The following is a 25,790-nucleotide window of genomic DNA, read 5'->3' as shown; positions in this document are numbered from 1 at the left end:
AGGAAATCGAACCATCCTACCGGTGACAGGACTGTCAATGCCATTTGAAAATGACAATATCCTAATATATAGTTAAAAACGCCGAAGTTGCCCTTTAACTATAGCTGTGCCGCACGTGGTATAAGTTCCTTATTTTGCGTTTTATGTATCAAGCTCTTTCACCCAAAAATCTCGGTCATCGTAAGCAGTCCTGAAAAAAAAAAAAGCTGCATTGTTTACGCTATCTGCACGCATGTGCATTACATATGTTTGAAGCCACAAGCTGACCGCGTGGTTGTCAAGGGTATATGCGCTCGTTCGTGAGCGCCCAACGAAAGTTTTACCTGGGACGAAACAGTGCGCCAGGATGCCGGTGCCTGCCTTGGTGTCAAAATAGCGTTCAAGAGCTTCTAGGAGCACTTGCAAACATGTACGTAGACAAACTAGCGATGTTCTTGCTTCTACTTTGCCCTAATCACGATGGCCCTAGCAGAGCGCCTGTAACTTAGGCAATTATAAGTTCATAATAGTCCTGTCAAGTCTTTCTTCACCCCTGCCGTTGTATCGCTCCTACTTTTATGAAACCCAAATTAAGGCTGAGTTTCTTGGTTTGAAGAAAACGAGCAACATCGCCTAACGACGGGACGTGATTGAGACAGACGAAGCGCTGACTTTCGACAATTATTTTATTGTGCACACAGCCATATACACAGGGGCTTGAATAGGCAAGAAGGAGAGGAGAACATGTCATAGTAGGAATGCAGTGCCAGCACAAATGTAAAAAACAGCACAAATAAATTAATGGTGGTCATCATCCACGCGCAAGATACGAGAGTTCCTTCGTGAGGATCGATCGAAGGTACACTTACGCACATATCGCCTTTCCTCATGTCGATGCAAAAAAAAAAAAAAAAAAACTCGTATATCTCACGTGCACGCTGCATGGTCATACATTGCTATGTGCAAAATAAAATATTGGTTGAAAGTCAGCGCTTCGTCTGCCCCAGTCACGTCCCGTTGTGCAGTGCTGTTACTCGTTTTCTTCAGACATGTACCAACCAGCCCAAGTTAGCACGTTATTTCTTGGTTTCGTCATGCTGAGTGAAATCGAATGTTTAAAATTCAGTGACATTTCGCGATTGCCCTGCTGAAAGAGGCCGGTGCACGCGCCCGGAGTTGCTGTTACGTCGATGCAGCCCGGTACCCCGACGTAAAGGCGTTCGCTACAGTCAGCGTCGATCAAGAAGGGAAAATCACAAACGCCTAGCTCGACGGTCCGGACGACGGCGGCCGAGGTTAAGGAACAGAATGGCCCTGCTGGACGACGGTAGGACGACTTTTATACAGCGACTCGAGATCGGCGATCCGAGCATTCGTCAAGGCCGTCTCGAGGCCGTTCTTGCGGATCGCGCGCGGGTCAAAAGAAATCAAGCAACACACGATCTTCTGGTTCCCCGCTCACATGGGACAGATCAAAGGCGCCCCACTCCAAGCTCAACAGAGCTGCGCGAGGAGTCGTTGACCACGTAGCTACCGAGTGGCGCGGCGCTGAGGTTCCCGATAATAGGGATCCCTCTGCCTCGTATAACGAACTCGCAAAGTACTTTTATCCGGGAAGGCGGAAGTATCCGCCGCCGCATAGTAAACTGAACCGGCCTCAGGCATTCACACTCAGACTCTTGCGAGTCGGGGCGTACCCTAGCTGCCCTAGCCCCGCTCTCTTACACCGGATCTATCCGAAATTCAAACCTCAAACACTTGCGCGCTTTGCTCAGACTTTGCCAACTTAGAAAACATGTTCTGGCGGTGCCTCGCGTTACGGGGCGACGAAGACGTTACGTCGTCCAAGTGGGAGGCTGCCCTACGCAGTCCCGATTTTGAAGCCCAACTATAGGCAGTCCAACGGGCCCGCGACGTGGCGGACAGGCTTGGCCAGCTAGGCCTTTCTGTCCCAGCGTGGGAGCGGCCCGCTACATAGTGCACGTTCCGATGGACCTCAATAAAGTTCTTACATCCATCCATCTTACAGTTACAGCACGTTATTATCTTTGGAAGGCGTAACCATAGAGAAAGATATGTGGCGTAATTCAGACCAGGTAGAACCCGTATATAAGCTCTCGTGTGGTCAGAGCGACTGCGGCGCGCGTGATGGAAATGGCAGGCGACGTTACCAACGTTACTGCGTGCGAGATCGCGTATGACAAGCCGTACCAACAGCCACATTCAGCAACTTTCTACGCAATTCTTCCAGGCTGCAACTTCAGATCAGTGGGTGCAACCATGGTACAATTTGTGTAGTCTTTTTTCGGAAGCATCGCACGTCGCATCGAACGCAGCATCGTACCGTGGGTCCCCCTGCTGTGAAGCGAAAGAGAAGTCACATTTCGATAAAAACAGCCGCAGACTGCTTGTCCCGTCAGGCAACGCTGCGCCTGGGCAGTAGAGTTTGGTTCTCGCTTTAGTACGCGCCGAGTTGAAACAGAGTTGTTTTGAGCTGCTAATTTCGCGTCTCGTCGTTGATCAAGCAAGTAGAAAGCTGTACCACCTGAGAAACTCGATATTCAGCGGATCAAACGCAAATTTTAATAGCTGTGTTAGGCGTTTGTCATCCCAAAACGCCTGTGAGAGTGATCGCGTTTACTCTCCGCAGAGTTGGCCGGCGCATAATTGCATTTTTCACTCTTTACACTTTTCAGGGCTGTCCTAAACCCGACTGGAGATTTTAATCGATTTTAGTTTTCATATTCGGACGTACTTCATGCAGGTAAATAAGTTTATCATTTCGCTTCGCTCGCATAGGTGCTGAGAAAGGTCGGCCCCGTCATGTACAGCTGACTAGCTCTCTGCCTGCTTTACTTGCGAAACAGGTAACTAAAAGTGATTTTCCTTCTACTTTCGTACTTTATTTATTTAAAAGTATGTTGAAATGCTTCTCACATTGTTTTATTTTGGGTTGCATCATGAATTAACAGCGCTGCAGTGCTAAGCATCTTATCATTTGGCTTATTGGTGCCACATATATTATGGGTGCCCATGTACTCGTTCCACCTCTAAATTTCCCATGTGTTACGCACATCTATTGTCATAAAAATGCCTCTCAACCATATGAGATGCTGTTTTCCGGGGTTTCAGACTGTATTGGAGCGTTAAGGGGCTCGCACTTCGCCTGCGCGCTTGTTAGGTGCAAAATACAAAGAAAAGTGGCCATTTTTGGCATAATCTGTACACTGCTTTCTTAACCGTTTATTTTTGTTTATAGGATACTGTGAAGGATTGCGGGCGGTGGCTTAATGTATGCTTGCCTACTTGCCGACGACTTTGTAGCCGCGTCCATCCCTTAGCTGCTGGTTGCGATATCTTTTACTGCTGTGGGACCGGCGCGCTTAGATTCGTCGCTTGATGGTTAGCGGTTTTTGACTAGCTGAAACGGGCACCGTGGAGGCGCAGCCTTTGAAGGAGCATTAACTTAAAATGATTAGAGGCCATTGTTTCAGTTGGATCTTATACACGGACATCTCTAGCGATCCTTTCATGAGCTTAAATATTTCAAAGTACGGGCGAAGAGCGAGAAGTGTTAGAGCAACAACAAATAACTTGCAGAAATTGCTAGCAATATGCACTTCACCAGCCGCAGTTGTATTAGGCGGTAATTGGTGAACGTTGTGCTGTCTTGATATGATTTAAGCAGCAGATTTTCGCTGTTAGGCGATAAATTATTAGCATTTGCCTCATCGAAGTTCCTAGATAATGCGGCGCGCAGTTTTCTGACGGAAATATTCTTCTTGCATTGTTCTTTTGTATTGGCTCAACAAGTCTTGAATTGTTGAAGTGTTCTAGTGTGTCGGACGGCTAGATTTGTAAATTGTCAGTGCACATTGTAGGAACTCCTAAATAGGTTTTGGGTTTCACGCTAAGCATGCATAACATTGTCGTGGTAGCTATCTGAGCAAATAAGGTAAAGAACAGAAAAATCTTGGGAAGTTCTTGTTTCCTGTCCGAGATCTATTGTAGGATGAATTTTTTTTCATGATTAGTTACACATTTTTATAGCTGAAGCACCTTGCAATGCTAAATTGAGCACCGTCCTGCTGTTAATCTAGGGCAAGTGATGTAAAAAAAAATATTGTGGTTGAATGTGGGTACCCATACTGCTGTCAATGTAAGCTGCGGGCATTTGCGCCAATGCTGTGTAGTCATTTAAATAGTTTGGCATAACAACAGGCTCTATGGAACAGCAAGCCAATTCACTATTATATATTGAAAAAAAAAAAAAAAAACAAGCTGTCTGAGGGGTGGAATCAAGCACTCTAGCTGTGTTATGTGACAACACAAGTGACTATAAGTAGCCTAAATATTGAAAAGCTTTAATTTTCCTGCTGGTGATTAATCTTCTTTTCTTTTTAAATTTAGAAATGATTTCGAAATGGGGGTCTAACTTAAGCTTACTGATAAAAAATGCTTTCTTTGTAACTTCGAACCTTAGCGCTACCCTTTACTATAGCCACCGTGCGTCCCCCCCTCCCCCAAAGAAATGATGAAAAAGGAAAGGTGAGATGCTTAGTTCCATGTAATCAAATGTATGTTTGCCAACCACTATGCTAACTCTGGCGCTGTACAGAATTAAATGTATACCTCATGGCATTTACAATGTATATGCTAATTTTGTACCTCATGTTTCTTCTGAACTAGCTCCTAGAGAACTTGCAATGTTTGTGTGGAAACTACAGGTGGTTCCACAGGTGTTAGCTTTCATTTTTGTGAGTGCTCCAAATAGGAGCTTGCAAGATAAATACTGAATTTCCAAAGGCCTGTAAGAAAGACCTTTGGAAATGTTGCAGGCCTGTAAGGCCTGCAACAATCTTGTTGGCTTTGTGTTTTGGATTTACACTTCCATGTTAAAAGGAATGTTGCTTTGAGTAACTGCTTACATTTGGTCGGACAAGCGATGGGGGGCTTGTAAGGAATGTTGCTCACTATGATGGCTGGGTGGCCATGGCCGAGCGTAAGGCTGTTGGTTCGATTTCCAGGTGCTGCGGCTGCATTCCAATCGGGGTGGAATGCAGAAGGACTTTGGGTGGATCCCCCCTCCCCCTCCTACTATGCTGTTTCATAGCTCCTGAATTGTTTTGGGATGTCATAATTTTTTTAAATAGTTTTTACAAATCCACCTTCACCTTGTTAATGCCTGCAGGAATTGGCTGGTTAATCAGTGCTCCTGCACTTTTGAGTGAATTAATTTGCCACTGTGCTAGCAACCCCTAGCGTTTTTTTGGGAAAGCAATTGCCCTGACCAACCAATTCTGTTGGATTGGCACAAGTTTTTCTTCACTTGTAAAGACTTTCTTCTTTTCTGAGGAAACCGTATTGATCTCTCTTGTAGTTTTGTGCAACATTCATGCATATGCTGGCTTCCCCTTTTGTGGATCTGTCTACCTCCATGTGATGAATTTCTGCAGAACTTGTTTCGTTTGGCCATGAATGGTATGCTGTCACTGTTGCATTCCTGTGTGGACTGCAAGATGTGTCGTGTGTCTCGAATGCAGGTCATTAGACGTTGAGATGTCTGATGTGGATGTTTCTGGTGACTCTGAGGAAGAAGGCAGCCAGTGGGAAACAGACGTGTCGATTGCGGGCAGTGACGACACAGTGAGCAATCTGTCGGGTAGTGTCACTGACCAGTCAGATGATGACCAGGATCTCTTCGACTTTGACGAAGGCACAACCAACAGTTCAACTGGCATCCATGTTCAAGTGGACGTTGGCAACATGAGTGATCTCGTAAGTGCAGGATGTACAAGTCATTTACAACAGAAGTTGTTTAGCCAATTTGATAGTGCGACTTGGTCATATTTTGAAAGTCAGCATGCTGGCACTATACCTTTTATCTTTGCTGTCCAAAACTATGCCAGTAGGCTACTATAGTATATACTGTAAAAAATTTGAACATGACAGTTCTTGTTTGTTTTTGAGGATGGTAGTGAGTTTGCCCATGTGGTATGTAGCTTGCAAAGTGACTGTTGCGAACCAAAAAAAAAAAAAGTACAGACAATGTAAAGGAACTATATGCGAGGAGGAAACAGGAACAATCCTGTCCCTTCTGCTCCACCTGTGCTGTTAAATTTTCTCAGCTGCACTTTCATCTTCATTGTGTAGACCTGTTTGCCACAGCACTCAGAGATACAGTGCAGTTGAAGGCTAAGGCATGCGTAAGAGCTTCGTGCGCTTCTTTGAACAGCACGGGGGACTTCCTCACATTTTTTGTTGTTGTTGTTGTTGTTATGACCTGCCACAGTTCCTCGTTTGCTGTAAGCTGAGCACGAAATCACGGGTTGTTCGTCTCTTGGTTGCAGTGGTGATGGTTTGATGGATCTGGAATGGACAAGCATCCTTGTACTGATAGTTCAGTGGACATTGTAATGCTGTTGGCGTTTGAAAATTTGGATTACACACTGTGGCATGCCTGATGTGGCATGCGACATTTGCCCGAGCTGTGTGACATTAATGCAGCCATTTAACACTTTTTGTGCATGGCAAATCCACACACTTAGTCACCAGACGATTCTTTCAGGAATGTCTGAGCCTAATATGTTCCATTAGTTGCAGCAGGCCACCTGTGGCTTCACTCAAAAGACTGCTAGTTCTTTTGTTCAACTTCTAGAAATCTTGGCCGCTTTTCATCTGTATTCCTGTGCACTTACAAACATGTTACTTATTGCCTGGGTTCCTTGAGACTTCACAGGTAAGCAGTACCTAGCAGAAAAGCCCCAATTTCTAATAGCGTAGTGTTGCCACTTTGTGACAGAGATCAACATTACTACTCTAGTACTAACACATGAAAGCAACAGACAATGAAGCCAAGGGAAGCATAGGGAAAATTACCTGAGCTTTTAATTGAAACCTAGAAATGAGAAAGTAAAGTGAAATGAAAGTGGACGAAAAAGATATGTTCCTGGTGAGAGCCAAACACACATCTTCCGCATTATGTCGGTCCGAGTGTTCCTTCGGCCAAACCCATTGCGCCTGACCTGTTGCCGATTGAACCTTGTTGCACGCTCTCCTCGTGTGCAGTACCGCACTGTGCCACACCACGTGCACTTATTCCTCTTCGGAGTCGGTCATGCCTCAGTCACTCGTAAGCAATTTCTGGCACACTTGTCCCTACTCGTCACAATGTGTTGTGCGAAACATGTGGGTTGGGCTTTTATCATTGCCAAGTTATTTCTATTGCAGTAGCAATTGTATGACTACTCGAAACATAATTTCGCAGTCGCTGTCGTCACTGCGCTGTCACTGTAGTGATGGTATTTGCCTAGGTGCAGAGGATTAAAAGTTCACCTGAGCTGCTAACGGCGCTCAGTGCATTCGCCTGCAAAAATGACCTAGTTCAGTAGTCTAGGTCATGCTCCACTCAATAGGCTCTGCAGGGGTGACAGGGAAGCCTTCCACTGCTGTTTCAGCCAACATGAGCAACAGTAAGTTTCACTTCGATACCCTGCTTTTGGGGGTTTCCCTAGATCCCATTTCCTGCAGAGTAGTATGTGGGTGAATACATATCAGCTCAAGAATCCCTTTTTAAATAAAGGGCTTTTTCTGTCCCTCTAACACTCTTAAGTGGCTGATTAACGTCTTGTATCGCAAACCGCTAATAAACCCTTATACGTTGTCGCTTTGTTGCAGGAAGATTTTGATGACTCGGACTCATCATCCGTTCAGGTGCTCTCAGAAGCAGAACAACTAGATGTCTCTAGCGTTGTTGAAGTGTGGACTGATCGTGGAGATGAGCTACCTGATGAAGATGATCGAACTCAGTCTCCAGGTAACCTTGCTTGTGGCTTGTTTTCTGGACTGCCCTTTTGTAGGTTGTCATAGCCTCTTCACTCTATTACTATCGCTGTTGTGATGGAGGCATTAAATCATCTTTGCAACTCTGATATTGTGTTAGATTATACCACCTTTTTTTTTGCCAAGTAATGCAGATTATGTGGATGCAGCATTTCTCAAATAAATTGGGAGTTAGCTGATTTCACCGACCCAGGTGTACAATGCCTATGACGTCAAAATGTACTTTTTTCTTGTCACTTGTGCAATAGTACTCACGTGCTTAGGTTGGAATGCATGTTATGAAGCCCATGCGGTTGAAGTTAACTCGGAGTCTTGTGCTATGGTGGCCGTCACATGCAGCAGAACAACTCCAGAATATTAGCCCTTTCAGTTATGCTTCATAAATTTGTGTAGTGACCTATTTTTGCTGTGCCGTTCAGCAGTAGCGAAGAAAAAAGAAAAACGTACCGAAGGTGTGCTGTCATATCTGATGAGATGTTTGATATGCAGCATTATGGTAACTGTGGTGCAGGAATAACGTCTCCTTTGTTGTAAACTTATAGCCAATGACTTAGGACTTTGTGTGCTACGCGCCGCTGATTTGAAACTTTTTATGAAAAATAGCCACGTGACTGAGTATAAACTAAATTAAGATTGAATTGCTGTAATCACGACGACTCACTAGGAAATTTACGAAAGATTGTCCTACCACCTTAACTCTTTCAGTTTAGTTGCACTTGCTTTGTAGTGAGGTTATGTAACTCTGCCACATTTACCGATAATCCACCGCAATTTGTGACTCGAGAGCAATGTTTAGTTATGCCTTCCAGTCTTGCAGATTTCCCTGGACCGCAGGGTTGCTCGTTGGAGTGGAAGTGCGTACAAACTGATCTTACTTGCCTTGTAAGAAGATTGTCCCTTTATTGGCTTATTGCAGGCTCCCGATCAGAGCCAGATAATTCGGACACTGAAGTCGAAGAAAATGGCATGCCACAGGTAGATGTTCCAGTGGTAGTTGCATCAAGTGAGCAGCAACAGCCGCAGCAACAAGCAGTGCAGCCAGTGCCTGCACACGAACGGAGTGTTTCCGATGAAGAAGGAACTGTGAGTATCAGGGGACTGGCTAATTTACCTGTGTTCTTCCTAAACCCTTTAAGGATGAGGCATGAAAATACCAGAAGGACATTACCATTGAAAAGTGCAATGCACATCACGATTGAGGATGTACAACAACAACAACAAAAAAACAATACTTTTCAGAAATGTTTTTAGTAACAGGTTTGTTGCCTTATGGGCAACACCATGCAGAACACCAAAAGCCAGCTTTACCCCTAGCCACCTACAGCTTTGTGTGCATCTTGTACAGACGGCTCTCATTGGATGTGAGACAGGGGTGTATTTCGCATGTGCTCTACATTGCCTGTGTGATTCCACTGCTGCTGGTGATTTTGCATCTGACTTGCTCCACTAACTGTGTTGTTGAAAAGCAAGTCGTGCATGAAAATCCTACTTCCCCTTCCTTGGTTCCAGCTCCAACTCAACAAATTACGCTTACTAAGCATAATTGAATGTTGTCCAGAGATATTTAGCCAAGAAATTCGTACTGAAAGCTGAAACTCTGCAATGAAAAAAATATTTTTCTTTCTTTGTTGCCTTTTAAGCATCACCTGTTCATAAACTACAATAAAATATACCGCATAAAAAGCCTAATTTCGGGTAACGTGGATCTAGAGTAGCCTTGGTGCAAAAGATATTTGAAATACAAGTGAAGGCGCCAAAATAAGCTAAGAAAAATAAGTCTTTTGCTTCTGCAATTGAAAAAGATGTTGCCGTGACCGCTTGCTGGAAATTATGTAGAACCCAGAATGTTGTGAATCAGGGCGGCTCCTTGGTATGACGTCCGAAATTAAATGGTGCCTGTGACAGGCTGAAAACCTTGGAAGCAATGTACTGGGCACGTGCTGGTGGGCGAGTTGGTTATACGTGATTACAATAAAGGCGCCAAATAAAACAATGGATGAAGGAAGGAGATCTGGTTGTCTCGTATCTCCTTCCTTCGTCTGTTGTTTTATTGTGCACCTTCGTTGTAATAATGTACTGGGATTTACATCATATCTACTAGCCACCAGGGGTGCATGTTGTTTGCTTAGGTGCTGTTTAAAAACTGTTAATGAAATGAGGCAATAGTCAGACATCTTGATCGATATCACTTCAGTAGTACATTACTCATTTATGAGTAGTATAACTGATGTAGTCATGGCGAAATTTCGTTGCGTGCCCCTTAATCGTCTTAATGTAGTTTCTTGCTCTTTTTATTTTTTTGTAAGAAATTTTTGCATGTGGAACTAAAGCATTGAAAATGTTTCATTGTGTATATTATACAGTCACCAAAAGATTTTTCGGACTCCAAATATTTGGACTTGATGCATATTTCGGACTTCATAAATGCACCGTCAGGATTCCCATAGAGTTAATGCATTTTCGTGACCAATTTTTTAGACGAATTGACGCCCCAAAATGTGATTTTCTGGAATAAATTGCTCATTCTGAGCCACGTTACTCGATCTTGAGCACCGCCATGTTGGATTTTCCGCTGGTTTGGCCAGGCTTGGTTTCCAGTGGCCCGCTTTATAGCCCAGAGATTGGGATGTGCACGCTTTCAATAGAGAGTGCGTGTCATTCTCCAGTCTTGGAGGCCGTGCCCGCTCTTCCTTGGCTGACAAAACGCTCTGGGAGACATCACTTTTGTTTTTTTACTGTTTCTTTTTTCATTCAGCACAATTGTCATAGTCCCTTAATGCGGGATCCATTTTTATTAATTTATTTATTTTTAAAGTTTCGGTTGCTATTTGCACGTGGTGGGTCCACAGAGCAGGTGTGTCTGGGAGACAACATTACATCTTTGTGTGTGTTCATGCGGCTTCACATTTGTGTGATCAGTGCCATCTCTCATGTGCTCATGTGCCTTAGCGAGAGCCAAATGGTTCGAAGAAATGTGGCTTGTTTCTTCAATCTCCATGGTGATTTGCGGCAACAGAGATCTCAGATTGCCAATGCGGTGATGCTTGGTGACCGTAGTATAATGAGGCTTCGCATTTGTGTGATCGGTACCATCTCATGTGCCTTAGTGAGAGCCAAATGGTTCGAAGAAATGTGGCTTGTTTCTTCAATCTCCATGGCGATTTGCGGCAACAGAGATCTTGGATCGCCAATGCGGTGATGCTTGGTGAGCGTAGTATGATGAGGCTTCGCATTTGTGTGATCGGTACCATCTCATGTGCCTTAGTGAGAGCCAAATGGTTCGAAGAAACGTGGCTTGTTTCTTCAATCTCCATGGCGATTTCCAGCAACAGAGATCTCAAATCGCTAATGCGGTGGTGCTTGGTGAGCGTAGTATGATAAGGCAAGGCGTTATTAGAGATTTTTTTACGGAGACTACGTCACTCTTGCACAAATCCACGCAAATCTGAGCACCTCCAAGTGTAGTACAAGGCACGGCATTATTAGATATTTTTTAAACTGCTCTAGGCCTATTTTTCTTTATTTATTTATTTATTTTATTTTTTTTTTGCCGAACGAGTTTTTCGGACTGTTCATTTTTTGGACTATTTCTCGGTCCCCATGAGATTCGAAAAGTCAGTCGGCGACTGTCCGTAGCTTGTTTTTATTATGTCGACGCAACATAATAAGTATCTTTCTTTTTTTCTTACAAATGCTGTAAAATTCCCTCAACTTTCTTTCTTTCTTCGAAATCACTGTGAAAAAATCGGGACACGTAGATGTAGCTAAACAGTGTCAACAGATCATTTTTATTCATTTGCGGTGCGCAGATATTCACTTGAGGACCCACGGAATCGTCATGGTCATCATAAGATTACTCTATTCCAGTATTTTATGAATCAATTTGAACTCTGGAATGCGAGTGGCACACTATCAGTCAATGAGGTGTGATCTTGAAACATAAACCTAATATTGAAATTCACTTTAATTATTGTTCATACTGTAACTTGTTTGACCTTTCTTTCTTTTGGGCTGTCATTGATTTCGATGCGTTTACTTCTGCACTTGTGTCGTAGCGGTCTCATTCACACTTAATTTTGTGCAGTAGATTGTAGTACAAGAAATTTGCAGTGGTCAGATGTTTTATGTGGCTAGATTATTCACTGTTTTACAAGTATGTTATTGCATGTGTCTCTTTTGCAGTCTACTGAGCTAGGAGTAAGTAAACAAACTTAAAAGCACTTTTAACCTAGCTGTGTACAGAAAGCAATACTTGTTGAATATCATACACTTGTGTTTCCAGTGTATTTCCACACCACAGTTGATTTTTTAATATCAACGATTTTGCAGCGAACTTTATTTCCTGTCTGTACAAATGTGCTGTGCTGTCAAAAATGCATGGATGGATGGATGTTATAAGCGTCCCCTCCGGAACGGGGCGGTGGGTTGCGCCACCAAGCTCTGGCTATTATACTGCCTAATGTCCTACCTAGGTTAAACAATAAAAAAAAGAAAAAGAAACACTATGACCTCCCACAACCAATTTTTCTGATCCCCTATTGTGAACTATGCTTTTGTACGTCTCCGTTTTTTTTTGTCGTTTCCCTACTTTTCTTCCACCAATCCTCCAATCGTCTCTTACTTATCTCTATTGCGGACATGTTTACTTTTCCACTGCTCTCGCTGAACCCAAGGGTTTCAAGGAGGCCACTGGTGCCTAAATCGACTGCTGGGTAGACTTCTTCAAATTCTAATAAAACATGCTCCATAGTTTCCCCAGCTTTACCGCAGCAAGCACATGCTTCTTCTTCCTTCTTATATCTTGCTTTTTTATATGCAATAATCAATGCATAGCGCCACCTGCTGACATATTCTGTATAGTCGTCCACATGCCGCTCTATAATTTGCGCAAGTGTGTAAAGGGATTTCTCCCTAAGCCTTAAATTATTCTGGGAAATTGCAATGAATGCCATAGTTATGGGGATGCTTGACTCTTGCATCTCTTTTGTTCCTGTTACCTGTCAGCTATAGCGTTTTCTGATGTTTGACTTCACCGCATAATGCATGCAGCAGTGTTGGGTGACTGCGGCGTAGTTGCACAGCTATGTCAAGCGATAGCACGAGCTAGTAGAACCATGATCCATTCGTGCATAACACGTGACACTACAAAGGCATAGAGACTTTTCTCGCTGCTTGCATTTGCAATCAATAAATAGTGCGTAACACATGAAAGAAAAATGTAGGTATGCATCCTATAATTTGATGTAGCACTGTCCTACAGATTAATGTTGCAAGACATTATGTAAATATAATGTTGAAGATGTTGCAGGTCCAAACATATTCACCGCCAAGCGAGTGGAGCGACACGTTTATGCAACCAGTGGTGACAGCGCACCGCTAGTGCTCACGACCGAAACATAGTATGTCGCATATTGTATGCACAAAAGCGCACAAATAATATGTAATTTGACGTAACCTCACGTCCGTGAAGTGCAGTTGCGATATATGAAGTAGTTATTCTGCAAAAAGTGTTGTATATAATAAAACAAACTGCACTAGGAAACGTGTGGAGTAAGATTTGAGTGACTGCACCACCTCTGTGTATCTTCTGCCACTTAGCCTCCAAAGTATGAAATGGAGCATAGTGGCACATGATGGCGTCGGGTTTAAGAGGAACTTGTTTCCTTCTCTAGCTATGGGAAGTGGGCGTGTGTGTGCCAATGGCAGATTCACACGGCTAAACTTTCAAGGAGCTGTGCCGACTAGAGGGACGTGTCCACACCGAACCTCTTGCTGCACGCGCGATGAAGTGCTCGTTGCCGCCAGTCAACTCTTGCGAGACACTCGTAAACTTGTCAGACTGCCTCTGGCAGGTTTGTTTTGAATTAGTGGTTGGCTTATCATTTTGCTCCGTGACGCTTTAGCATCGCTGGCTCTCACAGTGTGTCTACAACGATGGCATGCTAATCAAGAACATCACATTGGCCGCGCTTGCAGCTACAGGGGTAACAGTGCGTGCACCACTCCACTTACGGGTAGGTACACTCAGCGACAACTCTCTGTGGCAGCACAGCTAACGCTACGAAGCTGAAGTACACATTTCTTTACTGCGCATATGCGTGAAGTCTACCAATGCAGGAACTGTAAGCTATGTAGCATAACCAAATCGTAAAACATATTATAATTTTGTTGTTCAAGATTAATTTCATAACAAATAACAAGTTTGCTTTGGAAAAGGATCTTCTTACTTGTTGTTCCTAGTTTTGGCTTACCGGTGTCCGTGTCTGGCTTTCCTGGTCCTACAAACTGCCAGCAGAACATCGGCACTGCTTGGCCTAGTAACGCAAAAGCAGAAGCTCCCCACTGTGAACGCAGGCACATAGCTTTGGTTGTATTGCCGGGTGTAGTGCACATCATTGGTCGCGTTCACCAGCAGTATCGCATCGTACCTAGATATACACAGCACAGGATAAACCATGTACTTATTCTCAGATCAATTAATTTTACAGCAGGCTGGACTCATAATGATAATACTCTCTAATGCAACAGTACAGAGAGAAATAAAAATGCTATGTTCATTCATGGTGAAAACCCAATTCGGCTCGTTTCAACAACACTGCCAACACACACGCACACTTAACTCACAGCTATTTTAATGCACATAACTTTCTTTCTTTCTTTCTTTCTTTCTTTCTTTCTTTCTTTCTTTCTTTCTTTCTTTCTTTCTTTCTTTCTGTGTTAGTTCCCATTGCAAACAGTTGCAAACGATGGAGGATGTCAGAATAAAAGCTGCAATTAGGCACAAAAAAAAAAGAAACTTCCATGAGCTCTCCTGCAGACTTGTCTTCACATAAACCATGGCACAGATTCGAAAAATACCAGCAAATATATTTGCAAACAATGATGTGACTGGCCATGCCTGTGCCATTTGCAAAATGGCTAATTGGCTGTTTACAACCGTTGGCTGCTTCCCCCCCCCCTGTCCCCTTCGTTCTCTCCTAATCCTGTGGTGTGGTTGGCTTGGGACAAGTGATGCTTTTTTTTCTGTCAACGAAAATCGGCCTTGGACTGATCTGTGCAATGAAGGCATTTTTCTGTCTTACAACGTAGATGCTTTGGTTACCGATGTCGCCAACGGGAAATTTTCCGGTGTGAACAGGGCATAACTGTGCATTTATTTGTGCTGTTCGTGTGTTTGCGGGACTTTCTTGCGAAACGTTTCCAGTTTGGCTTTAGAGTAGGGCTCTGATATGGGCAAACACAAAAGTAAATGCGCTTTCGTTTGCACGATCTGTTGTGACATTGTTGAACCATCACCAGTAGCCTTTCCTTAGCTGTTTATTTGCATTGAGCCGAGTCGATGTTCTTTTTCTTTTTTTTCAGACTTGCACAATATGTTTTGAAGCTTGGACAGCATCGGGAACCCATCGATTGGCATCCCTGAAGTGTGGACATCTGTATGGACTGAGGTTGGTGCCCCGTTTGTGCTGTGGGACCTCGAACACTAACTCTGTTGAATGAACACTGAATACAAATGAGTCCCCCCTCCCCATTTTTCCCCTCGCAGCTGCATTGAGAGGTGGGTTCGAGGACAGCGCGCCAAGTGTCCCCAGTGTAACGCACCAGCCAGGAGAGTCGATATCCGCCCCATCTTTGCACAGAAGCTAATGGTGAGAAACTTTGTAACATTGTGAACACTAGGATGTGAACATTGTTTAATATTAATAGTGAGAATGACCGTTTCTTCTTTGTAAACAATTTGAACATAATACAATATTCAGTTTGATTAGTTTCTGGCCTTATTGTAGTCGTCTTCGACTATACATGTAATAATTACTATTCTTCATACTGTAAATATTGCTATTCATCGACACCTAACGAGAACAACTGGGCACTTAAGTTTAGGTGCACCTCAGTTTGTCGAAATTAATATGATGCGCTTGACTAAGGCGTCTGTCAGAGCCCCAGTATCACTTTTCGTCTTGTTATTCAGATCTTCTGACAATATTGAGTTGGTAGCCAACAAAGAAGAGGTTGATCACTAGCCAAGTATTAGACTTTATCAGGTATTTATTAGGTGTTGGACTATTAGATATTAGCTGTGAACTTTTAACCCAAGTGAATGTATTGAGGCTAAAGCCGAGTCTATGAAAACTCTATGGGGAATATTAACATAGCCTTAGTAAGCAAAATTGAGAGTCTAAACAAAACTAAATTACAAATGTTTGTGCTCATTAGGCTTCATTGTTTTCTGGAATAGCACATGCAAAACTGTGTCAGCATTCTGCAGCCCACAGTGTTCTGAAGACCTGTCATTGGTTGGAACCAAAGGTGCATTTGTGCATATTTCTGTTCAGATGCCTTTGCTAGGCCAGCCTTCTTCAAGTTCTATAGATGAAATTCTCAGTGCTTACACATTCCACTATCTCTTAGTCATGAGCAGAGACCGAAACTTTAGAGAAAATGCCTGTTTTTTTCCTCACCTTCCTATTTAATATAGAAGCATGAATTATGGGTCTAGAACTATTTTAATGGCACTTTTATTATGTTTTTCGTTATTTTCACTATTGTGTTATTTCGATGTTGGTGCCTAATATTGGATGTAAAGAGCCTAAAAATACCCTTTTCTGTGTTTTCACCAAGTCTTACTTGTAATGTTATCATCCACTGAGGAACTTGGTTGAAGGGAGCCAGTTAGTAGCACAAATACTTCACCAGTGTAAAGGCTTTGCCGCAGATGAGAACGTTGCTCTGAGAAGGGCTTGAACTGCACTACATGGCATTACACGACGCCTTAGTGTGCTTGTGCAATCACTTCACATTTTTAACTCTTGACACCGAATGTGAGTTTCATTTTGGACATTCAGGTAAGGTTCGCCATCATTCCCAGTGTACCTGTTGCTGATAGTTAAAAACTTCAATCAAACAAAAATCACACATTTTCTTTCCTGAAAGAACTGTCAAAGGTTCTGACCAGTGTACATTCTGGAATTCCAGAGGGCGTTGGATCATCAAATGCTCCAGAGCACGAATATGTTGCCCCTAGATTCGGTTGATGCTGAGCGTTCCTTTACTACATACAAACCAATAATCAGCAAGAAAAGGCACAACACGAAACCCGAAAATCTTCAGATGGTGCCCGTTTCACAACTTCGTTATAGTGTCAAGTGACACTAAATTTGAGATAAATCTTGTAACCATACAAATTGATTCGTTTTGTTTTATGGAGAAAATAAAGGGAATTTCGCAAAACGGAGGTTTAGTGGGCTGCATTTCTATAATTTATCCTTGGATACACAGTGATAGTTGTTTAACGGAGCCTATACATGCCTAAATAGCAGTACACTTGAACCTTGTTATGAAGTTGAAGTGGGAGGCAAAATTACTTTGTTATATCCATTATTGCCCTTTACTGCAATGTATGCCCGATGAGGTGCACGCACAATTGTAAACCTTAAATACGAAGACAGCTTTGCGGCCCGCAAAGCCGCTACACAGCCACGTAAGCGATGAAATTTTAATGAAATAACGAATCTTTGGCGTGTGCAACAATCAACTTATAGCATCAGATGTGACAGCCTTTTGTTAGCTGCCTCTTCTCTTCCAAGGTGGTGGTCTTTCGCTTCCACTCAGCTCGTTGTGGTCGAGCAGCGCGTGGTCCATTGTGTGATCGAGGATGCAGGCAAACTTTGCTGCGCCGGCTTGGCTTATCGAGCTCATGGCCTCCAAGCTTGTTTTGACTTGCACCGGTGCCAATGCGATCTCGGAGGCTAGGCTTAGCCGCAGAGAGAGAAGGAAGTGAATCTTTTGCATGGTCGTGCGTAGCCAAGCAGCATAGCTTCTGAGATTGTGCCAGGAAGATCTCAGAGGCCGCACCCAGCTGCAGTAAGAGAGAGAGGTCAGTAGACAAGTGCGATAAGGAGCTGCTGCTTCTGCGCATCTACCCATGGCAGTGAGGAAGACCAGTGTTGTTTGATGGCATATTCTACGCGGGAATGCAGTACTTTTGAACTGCCACGGTGAATGAGTGCTGTACCCCACTGAAAGCGATGTACTCGACGTGTAATGGTCGGGCATTTTTTTTTTGTTTCAGAGACAAACCTAGTTTGTTATATCCATTGGCAGGTCAATTTTACTTCGCTATATTCATTATTTCATTATGTCCCGTGTCATTATAATGAGGTTCGAGTGTATTTGGCACCTATATACCTTAACTCTTTCACCCGCCACTCCCATTGGGCATTGTTAGCCTGCTATCGATGGTTTGAAACACCGCTTTCGAGACCTTCCACGCTGATCACGGGCACATTGCGCCATTGGAAATGGACGAGGAGAACTTTATTTTTGTTTCCTAAGCAGTTTGCCTTCTTTCCCTGGTGATTTTTATACACGCTCCGAAGTTTCGCGATCATCAAAGTAGAAAGCAAAAATGGGCGCTTCCGGAAGCGGGGCGCATGCACACTTCAAGAGATCGTAGATCTTGCGATTCCACTGCATCTGCGGCTTTGGACTTTGATTTCGTTGGACTTTGATTCTGAGGGCATTGACATTTCAACCCAGCCCAGAACATTGGCAGCTGCAGCCCGCTAAGTTTCACTTTTTGCTTCGTCCTGTCTTTGTTGTCGTTTGGAGTGCTTGAGAGCTTGTCAAGATGGAGACTTGTAGAAACTGCAAGAAATGCTACATCGACAGGAAAACCAAGCCGAAAACAAGTTTACTGCAAGACATTCAACATTCCTCTGTTTCACATCGAGGAACTGCTTTGCCGCATGGCACACCCAACTGCAGTGCCTAAAGTAAAGTTTTTGTCGTGGAAGACCTGTTATGTGAAAAATTTAGATTTTTTAGATCTTTTGCATGGTCGTGCGTAGCCAAGCAGCATAGCTTCTGAGATTGTGCCAGGAAGATCTCAGAGGCCGCACCCAGCTGCAGTAAGAGAGAGAGGTCAGTAGACAAGTGCGATAAGGAGCTGCTGCTTCTGCGCATCTACCCATGGCAGTGAGGAAGACCAGTGTTGTTTGATGGCATATTCTACGCGGGAATGCAGTACTTTTGAACTGCCACGGTGAATGAGTGCTGTACGCCACTGAAAGCGATGTACTCGACGTGTAATGGTCGGGCATTTTTTTTTTGTTTCAGAGACAAACCTAGTTTGTTATATCCATTGGCAGGTCAATTTTACTTCGCTATATTCATTATTTCATTATGTCCCGTGTCATTATAATGAGGTTCGAGTGTATTTGGCACCTATATACCTTAACTCTTTCACCCGCCACTCCCATTGGGCATTGTTAGCCTGCTATCGATGGTTTGAAACACCGCTTTCGAGACCTTCCACGCTGATCACGGGCACATTGCGCCATTGGAAATGGACGAGGAGAACTTTGTTTTTGTTTCCTAAGCAGTTTGCCTTCTTTCCCTGGTGATTTTTATACACGCTCCGAAGTTTCGCGATCATCAAAGTAGAAAGCAAAAATGGGCGCTTCCGGAAGCGGGGCGCATGCGCACTTCAAGAGATCGTAGATCTTGCGATTCCACTGCATCTGCGGCTTTGGACTTTGATTTCGTTGGACTTTGATTCTGAGGGCATTGACATTTCAACCCAGCCCAGAACATTGGCAGCTGCAGCCCGCTAAGTTTCACTTTTTGCTTCGTCCTGTCTTTGTTGTCGTTTGGAGTGCTTGAGAGCTTGTCAAGATGGAGACTTGTAGAAACTGCAAGAAATGCTACATCGACAGGAAAACCAAGCCGAAAACAAGTTTACTGCAAGACATTCAACATTCCTCTGTTTCACATCGAGGAACTGCTTCGCCGCATGGCACACCCAACTGCAGTGCCTAAAGTAAAGTTTTTGTCGTGGAAGACCTGTTATGTGAAAAATTTAGATTTTTTTGGAGATACAGTCAAACCTTGATGTATCGAAGACGGATATATCGAATTATTGCGTATATCGAACACTTTCTACATCACCTGGAAAATTGTCTGCATTTAAAATTTTTCATTTTGAACTGGGTTGGACGTAAAATGGGTATGTCGAACTCCACCACCCCAGACCACGTGCGCTCTGCTGACAGGTGGCAAGCTTTCCCGCAACACCCTTGAAGATAGTAGTGCGATAGGTATTCCCAACTGCTGCGCACTATAGCTGCACATATCCATTGCACTGAGGGAGCCACTTGAAAGTAGTGGCGTATGCATGCGATGGCTTTGCTGGTTCGATGTCAACGACTCATTGCACTTGCACCTCCTTGGTGCCACACTCTGTGCCTTCCATGCCAGGAGGTTATGTACTAAAACTTCTGGAGTGGCAGCCGTTGCGGTCGCCTACAGTAGCGAGTGAAGCCACCGGCGGCAGGGGTTAAAAAAGGGCGGGCCTAGCATATAGGCACCCGCGAGGTACGCACAGCACTCGAGTGCATTTTCTGTTTCCCAATCAAAAATTGTACAAAAAAAATCTTTGTTTATCTTACATAACTATCTTGCAGTTAGACAGTTTAGTTACAGTAATATATTGTCACCCAGCTATTACAACTAAAACAGTTTACCACCAACAGATTGGAAAAAAAGACGTCTGCCTTTAGCGATGGCTGGTCCTCGGAGAGCGCGCGCGCAACCACGAACTTCGTCAACTTCGTCGTTCTCGCCTTAAGGGTCCCGTGTCATCACGTGCAAACTTATTTCGCGTCAATATGATACATTTATTTTTTGTGTGCATGAAATTGTTTTTGTCATTAGCTTCCTTTAATGCATGTAAGTATCCTTTGGCGAGTACTCCAGCTTCGTCACATGAAAAGTGTAATGTCTTGTACCTGCCCAAGAATGCACAATTTAATTGTTGTAATAGTGTAAATGTAGATGATTGGTAGTTTTATAAGCGATTAGAAAAATTTTAATGAATACAGAATTATTGGAGAGAATACCCGTAGGGATACATAGGACTCCATAGAAGATACATGGGAAGCTTATAGTAAGGGAGGGTCAGCTTAAATTTGGGAGTGGGCCAACGGAAATTTGGGGGTGGGCCAACTTGATATTTGTGGGTGCTCCAACTTGATATTTGTGGGTGCTCCAACTTGATATTTGTGGGTGCTCCAACTTGATATTTGTGGGTGCACCAACTTGATATTTGTGGGTGCGCCAACTTGATATTTGTGGGTGCGCCAACTTTATATTTGTGGGTGGGCCAATTTGAAATTGGGGGGGGGGGGTTGGCTAACGTGGCATTTAAGGGTGGGCCAACCTGAAATTTGTGGATGGGCCAACTTGAATTTGGGGCATTGCTAACTTGAAATTTGAGGGTGGGCCAAGTTGAAATTGGAGGTTGGGCCAACTTGAAATTTGGACGATTTCACCTGGGCCACCAGAGTACGACAGGCCACTATGTAGAGCCGTAAACTAGAAGCCCATTTCAGAGGCAGTAGCAGAGGGCACAGGTTGTGAGGACAGCTCGTATTATGCAAGTTCATTCTGGGAGTCAGATTTCCTGCAAAACCATATGTCTAAAAATATGTAATTCTGTGTTTCGTTAGTCAGCTAGTAAAAATATAATCGCTATGAACTATTCTACATAATCACATAAGTCAGAACCTTTGCCCCCTCTCATGCATTTGCATGAAGGTACAGGCACACAATAGAACCATGTCCCTGAACAAGCTCCCACAGAAAGGGGAAATGTGAATACTATGCAGGGATAGAGGGGTTGCCATGCCATCATCAGCTTGGGGAGAGATCTAATAAGCTGCCATTTTTAATGCATGGACCTCTCCACAACATAGTTGCTACGTTGGCATGAAACCTAGGGAGTTGACAAAAGGTTGTCTGATCTGGATGACCACGGCACAATTATGAAAAACACTGACATCGACCAGCTTCCAGCTAAAAATGTTGAAAGGGAGAAACAACACTCCGGCTCCTAAATGAAAGCCTTATCTGCAGTGACCTTCCATCCACTTTCAATGACTTGCCTCAGTAGACCAGTGGGTATGGTGTTGCGCTGCATGCAAAACCCCAGATTTCCTTTTTTTTTTTCAAAATTCACTTTCATTTTCACATTCACTACCCTAGTGAAGAAAGCTTCCATGTGGGAGCGGAAACTTCATTTGTTCTTTCTTTTTTTCAATGTTCTTACCCGCATGGTGTCAACGTTTACACGCAGCTGCATCACGTCAGTACATGTGTCAGGAACTTCCTGTAGAAGAATGCTCTTCGTTTTGGTCAAAGACGTTGCTAGGTGCCCATGTATATTTGTTTGCGCATCATGTCAATCATGTGTTGACGATGTTTGCGCACAGGCATTGGACACGATTCAGCTGGACCAGGTCGTGAGCGAGCTGAATGCAGAGCGGGAGAAGCGCAAGCGCTCAGAGATTGACGCCGAGCTGATGCGCCAGAAGTACAAGCTGCTGTTGAACGACTACGAGAAGGTCAAGTCGGAGTTTTCCAACATGAAGAGAATGAGGTATGCTGCACTGTCATTACATCTGCTGAAGTTAATTCCTGTGTGCTTCTTCTTTTCTGTTGCGATTGTTTCGTTAGGCTTTCTTTGTTAGACACACAAAAATTTTTTAAATCTACCACACTGAATGTGACATTGTACGCAGTCAGATTAAGGTAGAAGGGGTTTTGGTAAAAGCATGCTCTCGTCTGCAGCACTGTATTTATGATACCCTCGTTAATGACTCTTTTATCTACTGGAGCAGCTAGATGACTGCAGTTTTCTGCTGTTGCATGCAGATAGGCTTGTTGAAAACTCAACCTTGGTATAGGACGTGTGCAACACGAGTAGCGTGCTGCACCTCCTATCCATATTTTTTTTGACAACTTCTTTCTTTATATGTATATTCAGGGTGTCTACCAACCGGGAAAACCGGGAATTCTCAGGGATTTTGAATAGTCGGGGGGGGGGGGAAATACTCGGGGAAAACTCGAGGAATTTTCGCTTGTATCAGCGAAAATTTGCTGTAAGTTTATTGAAAGGGAACGAAGGTGGCGATAACGTTAGCTGGCTCGAGTAAAACACAGAGGAATCATAACAAATTGTTGTTGACGCCGTGTCGACGGCTGGAGGAGTTGCCATTGTACAGTCAACGACCGACTTCCGGACGTCCGACGGCGTCGCGGCACCACCATGCATACCATAGGGTCAATGTATAAGAATGTCTGAAATTTTGGACGCAAGAACCTTTCGCTGTCCGATTGTCTGTACTTTCTGCCATGACCGCAGGTCTGAAACGGCATTAGTCAAAGCCACCACCTTCTATTTTGAGTATCTCGCCGCCTCGAACCGGCGCTCTCACGCAGATCTGCTGGCAGCCGTAGTCATCACCGCAGAAACGCCAATCGTAGCTGCTTTGACGTTCGCCATTTAGTTTCTTGCCGTTTGGTGCCGTGTTTTTTATTGAACGGATTCGCTGCTGTCAGCAATGGCACCGACTTCGCCTTTCTGCTACTGGCGATTGGCTCCGGAGCTCGGAAAGCCCAGTGCGTTGCGTAATACAGGGTCTGGCCGGGTCACGAAAGTCAGTTTTGCCTCATTACAGAAGTGTTACGCGGTGAAGCATAACAAGCGTAGGAAGGGGCAACTGTCACAGGAGACAGTACGCATTCCTTAATTACACATGCGTGCAGCCGCCATTTCCTGTCACAGTACGAGCACTGATATGCCTAATAAGTGTACTGGCACTCCTTCAGAGCTTTTTCGGATGTGTCTGTGGCAATTTTGAGTCCTCAAGATCAGTAAAAAAAAGCATGCATTCAATTCAATTTCATTCAATCCTCCCTTTTTCGAAATGCCCAGTTTTTCAGACGTTTTCGCGGCCCCTAGGGAGTGCGAAAAATTGTAAGTTGACTGTACGACTAACCAAAAAGATGCTTCAAGTAGTCCGTGGGGAAAATGCGCGCTGGAGGGACAACGAAAACAGAAAGGACCTGCACATTGAGGAATGAATGGGAAAGGTAGCGTGCCACCACTTCTTTGAAGGAGCTTGAGTTAAAAAAAAAAGTGTTGGCTGACGCTGAGATGCAGGTTTCCCTCATCCAAACCAAAATACAATTTCTAAATCAGTGAAGTGCAACACTGAGGCATTGTGCGGGGCTGAGATTATGTCAGGACAGTCAGTTGAGGTTGACTTAATTACCACCTGTTGAGAGAGAATCTCATTTGTGACAACGTTCGGGCCTCATACCAATAAGCTTGCTATCAGTTGATAGAAATAGTTCATATTCGAAAATATTTCATTCGGTATGCATCTCCTTCTTATTCGTATTTGAGAATGTTCAACTCAATTTGCAGTGGGTTTTACCATTCTTTTCGAAGGTATTTTATTCACTGTGCAGGCTACTAACCCCTTATTCCTTCTGTTTACTTTTTTGAATAAAATAAGCACTACTCCTTACTATTCAAACTGGATTAAGTCATTTTTATTTTTGAACATGCTTACTAGAGAGTGATAGCAATGGGCAACATGTTGTGAGCCTGTCTCGACATAAAACAAAGTTCTGTTTCACTCAGGGAATTTTGCAAAAGCGCTCAGGGAAAACCTGGAAAACTCAGGGAATTTGGAAATATCAACTTGGTAGACACCCTGATATTTGAAACCTCTCAAAATGTTGCACCATTGTTGTACCTATTAATTACTTCATTTGGCTCCTTAGGACCACTCCGTATCCTCAAGTTGGAAGAGATAGGATGCTTTTTATTTTTCTAATGAAATGTTCAGTGTGCTGCTTTCTTAAGTGACCTTTCTTGTGGACATTGCTGCGTAACATTTTTTGAAGGGTCCGTACGTAAATGGCTAATGAAACCTACTTAAAGGGGACACTAAAGAAGAGTATTACTTCAAACTTGTTTTTCTTTTTTTAGATAAAAGGCGTGACAATGATTACCCATGTACACCGACACACACAAAGCACAATGCTGCATATCATTTTCGCACCTCTTATCTAAACGTGAAAACCCAACATGCTCAAATTTTTACCCTTACTTAAACTTGGATTGGTAAATTGTCCTTCTGGAAGATCGGAATGACTAGTCTTACCATGACCAAAATCTCGGCAAGTCAGAAGAGATGGAAATACAGAAGACAGCTGGTGACGCCACATGGAATGATCTACTCTTAATGCTGATGTTGCAATTATTGGAATATAGTGTATTCATCCACTGCCTTGCATTGTAGTTAGGTTTCTTTTGGATCTGTACTCACAATATGTCTGACATTATTGTTTGGTTTATTATGCACAATTTATTTATTTTTTTACCTTAGATTCATCCTTACGGTGCTGTATTTGCCCTTCCCTGCCATTTGTACTGGGTTGTGGTCCTGGTTAAGCCCGTGTAGCGGCTTTTTGACCACGGCCCTCAGCATTCCGAATGTTGGAATAAAGTTTGGTTTGATTTGATTTCCCGTGCCAGCTTTACATTATGTCATGGACTTTGAAAGCACCTGCTTGAGTTTAGTCGGTTCATCGTGCTTAAAATACAATTACAGTGCTTTCTAAAGGACACAAATACAACCTGGCATGTCTATAGAAATTTTTATGCACAAGGACACTTTGTGAAAATGCTTTGAGATCTTTGACGATGCTGTGGTTTTTGGCGCAGAATCCAAGACAGGGAAGTCTGTCTTTTATTTTTACTGCTTGCAGTAAACCTCTTTATGGTAAATAAGTGGTTGTGGGCCTTTGAAACAATGTACCTTAGCAATCTAAAATTATTTAGTTTCGCGCTTTAGCATTCCTCTAATAGATATGCTTCTGCAACTACTCGCAGGCTTGAGACTTCTGTCTCAAGTCACATTGACTGCAGCGCCGGGAGCAGCTCTTCCCTACGGTCTCCGGGCAAGTTCACTTTGGATCGGGCTATTGACCTTGATAACAACACGTCGTGTAGAAATTTGGCTGTCTCTGGGGTGCTGAATCTGCTGGTGGTGTCGCAGAGCAAAAGCGGCCTTTTCAGTGGGTACGGCCTTCGCAAGGTAGGTGGATATGCCACT

General features: G+C 43.6%; 1 protein-coding gene across 1 annotated transcript in view; it reads left to right on the top strand.

The window, feature by feature from the left end:
• Positions 1-2,404: 2,404 nt before the first annotated feature.
• The window catches only part of LOC142560524 (E3 ubiquitin-protein ligase rfwd3.S-like), a 59,240-nt gene continuing 35,854 nt past the window's right edge, over positions 2,405-25,790 (top strand). The window contains exons 1-8 of the mRNA XM_075672693.1: positions 2,405-2,846; positions 5,523-5,757; positions 7,657-7,795; positions 8,738-8,904; positions 15,184-15,269; positions 15,368-15,470; positions 22,092-22,258; positions 25,568-25,772. Of these exons, the coding sequence (XP_075528808.1) occupies positions 5,539-5,757; positions 7,657-7,795; positions 8,738-8,904; positions 15,184-15,269; positions 15,368-15,470; positions 22,092-22,258; positions 25,568-25,772 (1,086 nt within the window). The 5' untranslated portion in view covers positions 2,405-2,846; positions 5,523-5,538. The remainder of the gene's footprint in view (positions 2,847-5,522; positions 5,758-7,656; positions 7,796-8,737; positions 8,905-15,183; positions 15,270-15,367; positions 15,471-22,091; positions 22,259-25,567; positions 25,773-25,790) is intronic.

This window comes from Dermacentor variabilis, chromosome 10 (assembly GCF_050947875.1).
Source record: "Dermacentor variabilis isolate Ectoservices chromosome 10, ASM5094787v1, whole genome shotgun sequence".
Taxonomy (NCBI): Eukaryota; Metazoa; Arthropoda; class Arachnida; order Ixodida; family Ixodidae; genus Dermacentor; species Dermacentor variabilis.
The sequence above is the reverse complement of the archived record's forward strand: the minus strand, read 5'-3'. Positions and strand labels throughout refer to the sequence as shown.